Genomic DNA, 8,967 nt, shown 5'->3' with positions numbered 1-8,967 from the left:
ATTTTACATATCAAGGAAAAAGTCCTCCTTGGTGCTCAACTAAATTTCAGTGCAGGAGTGGCTGATGGGAGAAGAGTCCAGAAGGAATAAACACTACAGAAATATTTTGTGCAGCAGGTGTGCCATCTCCCAGCAAAACAACACCCGGTGCTTCACAGCACAACAGCTCCACTGTCAGCCCTGCTACAATACGTATGCACATCCTGCCGCACCACGGAAACTGAGCAATACAACTGTGCTGTGGGCATTTCTTTTTATTATTCATACCATGCCATTACAACACAGCACTCCTGCAGCCAGTGATCCCACTTCTTAGCCATATCTACATTTGGTGTAAAAGAAAATCCAATCAACAGGGAGAGTATCTCATTTAATAGAAAAGGGTGATTTTATACAAAGTACTGTGGGGAAGTATAAGGCCACATGAAAAGCATCATCCAGTTGACACGGTGGCTACTTCTTAAGTCAAGACATGATTAGTACTTCCTCTGGTGCTTCGATACAGGTAAATGAAAGCCTTGAACAATTTCTTATAAGGTGCACAAGCATCCATGATACATTAAAAAAACCTTAGTTTTCTATTTCTTCAGTACTCAAAAAAAAAACCAACAAAACAAACCCAAAACAGAGACCCAGCTAATTATTCATGGGTTATCTTGCCATTTTTGCACTTTCCAGAAGATTTCGATATGCTGGTTTAGTAGGACTGAAAGTAAACCATAATTTTTAGTGTCAAAGTTTCTAAACACTGCTTGTGCTTCTACCTCCATCGCAGAAGTATGGCTCCTCCAAACTTTGCTCCAGCAGAGGATGGACTCAGGAATGCCCAGCATGTCAAACCTTTACCAAAAGTCACAACAGCTTCCACTTGCAAAGGGTATGAATTTGTAAAATGTTGAGGATTTCAACACTTGTTTTCTGAAAGAAAGTCATGCTGGTTTGGTTTGGTTTAGAAATGATGACACATTTCGATCTCAAACCCCCAACGTCACCTGCGTAAGAAGGGTGTAACATCACCAGCTCGCTGCAGGATCTGGATCTGCAAGTGTGAAAATCCCAACCACTATGGGTTATCAAATATTATGTGTTTACAAAACAGTCTGAATGCAATTCTTTAGGTTTACTGAGAAGGAGTTTCCAAAACTCTGGGTCTCATCCTGCACACCCCTACTAATGCAGGCCAAGTAATTTGCCTGTATATCAAGACCAAAATGAATAAATACAAAATATATTTGGTATAGAAAATACTAGTATAAAAATTAAAAATCACCCTGTTTTACTGTCCATCAAAATATTAACAGCAAGCATTACATTTTTTTAACCTATTGCCAAAATCATTTCCAAAGAGTTCTGCTTTCTTGAAGTGCTGGTGATTGCATTTGCCCAAGTACTGAAAGAAACAAGTAGGGAAGGGACGAGGGAATATATGGTAAGATTTCTCACATAGCGTTATTGACAGAGGACCTAAGCTGAAGGAAAATAAAGTATGCACACACACGAAGAAAAGAAGCCGTTGTCAGTTCTGTTGTAGCCATTAGAGCTCTTCCTGATCTTCAGCAAGTTTGTAGAGAAGGTGCTTCCTCACACTAGCCCTGACAGACAGATGACGGTACAGGGATGAGCATACTCAATCCACTGCTGCTTTTCGGTTTCTCTGCTGTGGCAATTCGGTTGAGTTTGCCAACCTCTGCCTGCCAGCTGGGGATCTTCTTTGTGCTCATATGGCGGCGGGTGTGCTTTGTCAAGTGATCGCTGCGCATGAAGCGACGCTCACACACAGGACAAGCAAACTTCTTCTCTCCCGTGTGAGTTCTACGGTGGCGTGACAGTTCATCTGAGCGGGCAAACTTCTTGTCACAGCCTTCCCAGTTGCAGCTGAAAGGCTTTTCTCCTGCAGCACATAAAAGAAGCATAACTTACTTCCGAGAAGCCTGCTATGGTTTTATCAAAGAACTAACTTAAACGCTGCCTTGCAAAAACTGATGAATTCCATGGAACTGCTCATGTGTGCACTCAATATTAGCTTAAGCTCAAGTTGTGTTCCAGAGGAAAGTTACAGATACCATTTCTACTTATTCCCTTATATCTCTTTAAATGTTCTTCAATCAAGTCTGGTTTTTTAATTGTCCAAAACCCCAGTTTAAAGAAGAAGATTCTTCACGAAGCTACCTTATCAGCTGACTTGAACTAGAAGCAAGCCCCATGCCACCACAGCTATACGGCTGCTGCATGTCATCAGCAAATACCGCAGGCAAACAGGAATCCTGGAATCCAGCCTCAAGAGTCCCACTGCTCCAGTGATCCAGTCTGATACACAAACAGCCCGTCCCAGCGAGTTCTACTGAGGAATGGCCTGCCCTGCCATCCCCACATGGCTAGATCCCAAGACAGACTGGGGAGGTCTGCACACCCAGGAATGACAGCAGTCAGGAGGGCTGTCCACGTCACCTCCTGGGCAACTGCTTAACATCAGACCTATCCTAAACAACGTGTTCTACCACCTGCAACCCCCACCCCTGGTAAAGCTCAAGATAAACATCTACCATGTGACCCAAATTTATGGTAACGTTTTGGAGCAGGACAAAAGTGTTCAGCAGAAAGAAACACCCACAGAAGCGTTGTTCTTATTTCAGATATTGAGAGTAAAGTTCTACATTTGGTGTATGTGTTATCACCTAACTACCTGTGCGCTGGGAAAAGAAAGCTGAACTACTCTGCCTCCCGATCCTGTAACACGGACTGGCTAGTAAGGGGTCAGTGTGGTTCACCTCCCATAGATGTCCTGGGCTTGATCACGATATGGGGGGACACAGAGCTTCCCTATTCAAAACCAAGACATTTGTTGTTAGTCCATGTCTATCCTGTAGCTCCAGGTTAATTCAGCAGCCTGCAGCACGCACTTTCAAGCCAGAAGTAGAAGCATCATTCTACCACTGAGCTCTGGTTTACAAGGATTATCAGCTTCCTGTGGGGTTTAAGCTCTTCCCCCAAAGGAACTGTAAAGACAAGCTGGCAAACTAATGCAAATCCTGCCAAAGAAGATGACATCCAATAAACCAGTGTCTGTAGGCCAAGGGAGAGTGGGGAAAAAAAAGGCAAGGACAAGCAAAATTAGACACTTTTGAATGAGCTATTCCATACCAATCTCCTGCTATGCCTATCCTTCGACATCAGGAACAGTCCCTGAGAACGCAAATGTTTTAACAGAATCTGGAGCCAGAAAAAGGGTAAGTAACATACACGTATACAGTCTCCACACTGACCAGATTTTATGGAGCAAATCAGCTCATGTGTAATTACAATTAGTTTTCATTTGCCTTTAAAATTCCTTTTCTGCAAGTGAATAAACTGCTACGCTCCTGTAGCAGCTCTGCTTCCTCACACAGTTGCCCAAAATCTAATGCATTCCCATTTAGCCTAAACAAAACTTGGGGAAAACGTGCAGTTTCTGACTTCCTCACCTTTCTTTTACTTGTGTAACAATTTAAGACCAACTACCTCTACTATGGTTTGCTTATACCAGACCTTTCCATGCCCCTAAAAATGGGACTCGCACAATTCATTTCGATCTAGTCCAGACGGCAGGATTCCACTCAAACCTAAACACACATACACACACACACACAGAGACAGCAAAGCTCTGCTCCAAGTAAAGCATGTGAAATTCAACTAACACTATGGGGTCAGCTGAGGTCTCAGAACAAAGTCTGTCTTGTTTTGCCTGCCCACAGAGAATGAACATTCCTCCCGTCTCCGAGATAGGCAGAAGTTTGCCGATCACCTGCCTCTTCCCTTTCCCACCCTCTCCCCCCAAAACCCATGCATTTCAGCACCCCAACACAAGCCAGAGCTGGAGTGCCAAAGGACGCGTGCCGTCATACGTACCAGTGTGGGTGCGAAGGTGGGCTTTGAGGTGGGAACTTTTGAAATAGGTTTTCTTGCACCCAGGGAAGTTGCAAACGTAATTCCTCCGTCTAGAAAAGTCCACCTGGGGGGCGCAGCTTTGACCAGAAGTGATGAACACAGGAGCAGGGGCAAGGGGCAGTAACTTGGTGCTCCCAACAGTCATTACTGTTTGTGGGCACTGCGGTGTCTGTGTGACAGCAGTCTGTGGAAGAACCAACATGACGGTCCCCTGAGGCACAGAAGGTCCCATGAGGACAGGCTGAGAGAGTGGGGCTGTCTGTGGTAAAATAGGTTTCATGGGAGCTGAGACTGCTGGAGTAGAAGATTTGACGTAGGCATTGATCATACTGCTTTGCCCATTTAAAGGGATCATTTGACAGAGAACTTGGGGGCTCGAAACAGGGGCAGGTGTCACCGGGGTAGCTCTTTTTAGCAAGTCATTCTCACAACTCTTTGGTAAGTGGGTCTGTGGCGAAATGGGCCGGACTGGTAGCTGTCCTTTATTGGTCACAGTATCACTGGAGTCGTGTGTGCAAGGCTGATGTACTGGAGAAGTTTTGTTAATTAAATCATCCGCAGCACACGTGTCCTGTGGCAGTCTGGAATGTCTTCGGTCATCCACTCCACACCAGTCTCTGGGAGTGCTGTAGCCTGAAGTTACCTTCGTCTTCTCTTGCACAGCAGGAATGTGATGGTAAGCTGAACTATCACCTGTGTGACGTATGACACTTGTTGCCATGGCCCTGCAAGGCTGAGGGGTGAAGGATTCCGATATCACTGGCTTCTGACTGCACTGTCGCTCCATGTTGATAACAGATGGCTTGGTTATGGGAGAGGCACCGGTCGCTGATGTGACTGAGCAGGCAGCTGTGTTTGCCATAACAGTCCTTGGTTTGGAATAAGTGACTTGTGAGGAGAGGAGCATAGCAGCTGATATCTCAACAAAGTCAGGGCTGTGCGGAGGGGTCATGCACTGCAAAACAGACAACGCCATTATACAGCAGTGTAACTTCATAGCATAATTTTTGACTATCTTTACAGTGAAAAATAAAATTACAGCCCCTCACCAGAATCCCAGAACCTGTCTCTTAGGACAAACTGATTAAAGCATACATTGGCCCATCTGATAGCCATTCTGAATGTGCTCAAAAGAAAATTAGTAAAAGAAAGGCAATGAGGCAGCTGTAAACCTGCATAAAATATTGCATGTCTACTCACTGCACTATGACAAACTCTCCCATTCCTTTCTCCTCAGCAACTGGTGCAGCCGTAAGAGGTACGAGCGCTCTGCTGTTCACAGAAAACAGGCTAGAAACAGACAGCAATATTGTACTTTTTCAATTTCAGACTTCCAGGAAACCCTAGATATTTTATCAATGATTACCTCATCAGCTGGTGGCTACTCCAGAGACAAAGGCAAATGGAAATGCTCTCTCTCTTCTTCGTCCATTCTCTCTATGCTCTCCTGCTGCCACCACCTCTCCTTCCTCCTTTACTTCTGAAAACTCACACCTGTCTCCTGTGCTGCTCAAGAGACAGTAACAACACTGAGCGGCAGGAGCATGAGAGAAGTCCATCAAGCAGGTGCCATACTGTCTCAGACTCTTTTCCCCTATTATTCCCCTTTTTCCTGACATAACTGCACACTAGAAGCCCGCTGGTTGAAAAGGGCCTTAACCATCCGAAACCTGAAGAGCACCAAGCCCTTTTTTAATACCTACTTTTGCTGCAACATAAATTGCAACAAAAAAAGAAAAAAAATAAAGTGATTCAACCGACATTACTCAGCCAGAGTAGACCAATGCTCTGGAGAAATAACAGACTACATGTAAAAACTCATAGCATAGAAACTAATTAAATTGTCTATTTCATAATGGTAACCTGCACTTTCTCTTATAATGACGAGAGTGAAGCCAATTCTTACTCAGCGCCCCAAGAAACCTACAACGGCCACACAGACAGCATCCCCAACGTACCTGCCAAGTGTAAAAACAAGGGCTTTCATGTCTATGTTTAACAAGGGATCAAGCTCCTGCATTTGCCATTCCAGACACATCAGAAAAACCCACATTCGCCATGCCCGCCTCACTACTCTGCGTGCACACACAGAGCACTGGCTATACTACAGCTATTCCACACAGGGACACACGAGCAAGCTGTCTTTTCTAGCCAAATCGGAACATTGAAGAGATGTAACATCCAGATGCCAGGCTTATTTATTTTGCATTCATGTTTTTCTTACCAGTGTAGATAAATAGTCCTTTGGTAATTCAGACGTAGTCTCAGCGTGCATTGTGAAATCACCAGAATCCGAGAAGGGCGTAAGTGGCCTTATCTTTAATATGTCACCTTTCTGTGATCTTTGACCCCAGGAGCTCATACAAACAAGTGCTTCAACAGCTTCAATGTCGTTCTGCTCCAAGGTGCTGCAGGTAGACCTTTCGCTGTCATGACGCTGCCTTTCACGGATAGACTCATAGATGTCCACGATGTCAACCTAAATGCAATTGGATTACTGGCTATTAGGACAGGTCAGAATACAAAGCCAATACCACCCACGTACTGTCTGCTCATGATGAAGGTCATCTGAAACAGATCCCATGCCCGCAGAAAGGCTTTTACCAACCCGCTCAACTCCTAACCCTCCCCCCACCAGCTCATCTCCACTCTCCTGTTACTCTTAAAAAAATAAAATTTAAATAGAAAGAAGTGTGATTTGCAGGAAAGGAACAGATATGTATATAGCTCACATTTCCAGAATTACTGTCCCAGATTACACTTCTCTGAATGAACACACCCCGTGCTTGCATACACGCGAAAAGAGGGAAAAAATCCTGACTTCCAACTTTGTTTAGAGAAGACTGCTTCCTGGACCCAAAAGATGACTGCTGGTCAGCACTAACTTAATTCTGGTAACGTTTAGAAGATAAATTTCAGCTGACAGTAAGACGCTTTAAGCTATGACCACTGACTGAGTGCCACATCTTGCAAAAGCATTTTCATCTTATTTTTGTCAATAGGGAAGCCAGGGTGGGGGGAAGGAAGGGGGGAAAGTGGCCTTCAAAGTGCAGTGGGAATTGTATGTATTGTACTTCAGAAAGTCATGACGCTACATAGGTGCTGAGTATCTCAAGATGCACTATGAGTAACATGAAGACAAATGTAGTCATACCGATTTGTTTCCAGCTGCAAACATCACATAAAATTTGTGTGTGCATGTGTATGCATGCACGCAACACACTTGACTCCTCTGCAAAAGGATACCCAAACTTCATAAAGCTTCCACAGCACTTGGCAGTGACTCCAAAAGCTACGTAGCGTGGCTGGTTTATCGCTCACGTGCCAGCTCAGGCTCACCTAGACATCCAAACTCTTCCAGTCTTTAGGCACACCAACTAACTGTGAAGGCTGGGATTCTGCATGGACCCAGATTCTTGAGCCTACTGCTGTTACACAGAGTGCTTACAGACTGCAGTGAAAAGGTTCTAACTAAAACGACACCGCCACACCGTTAGCACGTTCTAAAGCCCTAGAGGGAACTATACTTGTTGGGCGACATCCCTTACACACCTAAGTCAGCGAGTTTTGTTACAGAGTCAAGGAAGGAGGAATGATCCTGGCTCAACAGTGTCACAAAGATGCAAAGCTGCGTGCCACTGTCTCCCCTATAGGGACCTGCACGGTAAACATGTTAAACATAACGAATACAAAATGCACTCACAGAGGACTTTCACCTAAACCATGAGGTACCAGGCACGGAGATGTCAAGACTGGGGAGCAGGATGGGGTTCAAGTGACTAACGGTTCTGAGGGAGACTCCTAAGAATTTCCACTAAAAGCAATGGGAACGGGAAGGAGGGCAAAACCCGATGCGGGCTGCAAGCCCGGACCCAAGCGCGCCTGTCCCACAGGAGGCACCGCAGGGCAGGCTGTGCACCGCGCTGCCCCAAAGCCTGCCACCGCGCCCCGCAGCGTGACTGCAGGCAGCCAAGCCAGCCGGTTCATTTCTTCCAAACGCACCTTTCAGGAGAGCAGCTGTCCCTACAGTTACATGAATATATATATATATATACACACACACACATACGCAGCCCGCTTCGGAAAAGAAAACCTAAAAAAGCCCCTTCTCAGGGCGAGCGCCGCAGCACGGCTCCCCCGCCGCCAGGGGCACGGCTCGGGGCGCCCGGCCGCCTGTCCCCGCGTCACCCCGCCGGCCGGGCGGCGCCGCTGAAGGGCGGATGGCGGGAAGGAAGGGAAGCAGCAGCAGCAGGAGAAGGAGGAGGAGGAGGAGGAGGAGGAGCGGGGGGGGGGCAGCAGCTCCCGCCCCGCCACCGCCCCCACAACGGCCGCGGGGGGAGCCCCCCCCCCTGCAGGTGACCGGGGCACACCCGCCCCTGAGGGCTCTGCCCTGGCACCGCCGCCCCCCCAGCGGCAACGGCACCGCCCGCCCGCCCCCCGCGGCGGGTAACGGTCCCAACCGACCATCCCCCCCCCGCCCCCGGGCGAGTAACGGTCCCCAGGGGCCACGGACCCGCCGCGGCCGTGCCGGTCCCCGCGCCCCTGCCCGCCGCAGAGCACGTGCCCGGGCCGGACCGGCGCCAGCTGCCCGCGGCTCGGGGCACCCGCCGCCCCCCTCCTCCCTCCGCTCGCCCGCCGCTTACCGCGGGCGCATCTCCCATCTCCGAGCAGGGTGAGCCGTGCATGGCGCAGCTCCGGCGGGCGGCGGCGGTGTGACCGGGGAGCGGCGGCAGCGCGCGCACACACACACAGAGCAGCAGCCGCCGGCGCCGGCTCCGCCCCCTCCCCTTCCCCCGCGCGCCGGGGGACCCGCGCCGCAGCGCTCCCTGCGCCAGACAGCACGGGCGGGACGGGGGGGGCGGGGAGCGGGGGAAGCGGGGCGGGGGGAGCGGCGGCTACTCGCCAATCAGCGCCCGCCTCGGCCCGCGCCCGGCCAATGAGCGGCGGCTGCCGGCGTGATCGCGGCGTGCCGCGGGGCTGCCAGCGGGAAGGGCGGGCGCGTGGGCCCGGCCGGCGGCGGGCGGGAAGGCAGGGCGGGGGCGG

General features: G+C 49.1%; 1 protein-coding gene across 1 annotated transcript; it reads right to left on the bottom strand.

The window, feature by feature from the left end:
* Window positions 1-351: 351 nt before the first annotated feature.
* Window positions 352-8,715, bottom strand: KLF11 (Kruppel like factor 11). Its single transcript, XM_040598759.1, has 4 exons — window positions 8,568-8,715; window positions 6,149-6,403; window positions 3,886-4,879; window positions 352-1,891 (listed from the first exon to the last, which is right to left on the bottom strand). The coding sequence occupies exons 1-4, from the start codon at window positions 8,607-8,609 to the stop codon at window positions 1,587-1,589; spliced, it is 1,596 nt and encodes a 531-aa protein (XP_040454693.1). The 5' UTR covers window positions 8,610-8,715; the 3' UTR covers window positions 352-1,586.
* Between the last annotated feature and the right edge of the window lie 252 nt (window positions 8,716-8,967).

This window comes from Falco naumanni, chromosome 6 (assembly GCF_017639655.2).
Source record: "Falco naumanni isolate bFalNau1 chromosome 6, bFalNau1.pat, whole genome shotgun sequence".
In the NCBI taxonomy this organism is placed as follows: Eukaryota; Metazoa; Chordata; class Aves; order Falconiformes; family Falconidae; genus Falco; species Falco naumanni.
This window is presented reverse-complemented; position numbering and strand designations above follow the sequence as displayed.

What these genes read in the sequence shown, in the direction of transcription:
- KLF11 (XM_040598759.1), bottom strand. Translation starts at nt 8,609, where the DNA reads ATGCACGGCTCACCCTGCTCGGAGATGGGAGATGCGCCCGCG. An exon ending in AGATGGGAGATGCGCCCGCG is followed by an intron (nt 6,404 to 8,567) that starts GTAAGCGGCGGG and finishes AATTGCATTTAG; the next exon opens with GTTGACATCGTGGACATCTA. An exon ending in CCACCTTCGCACCCACACTG is followed by an intron (nt 1,892 to 3,885) that starts GTACGTATGACG and finishes TATGTGCTGCAG; the next exon opens with GAGAAAAGCCTTTCAGCTGC.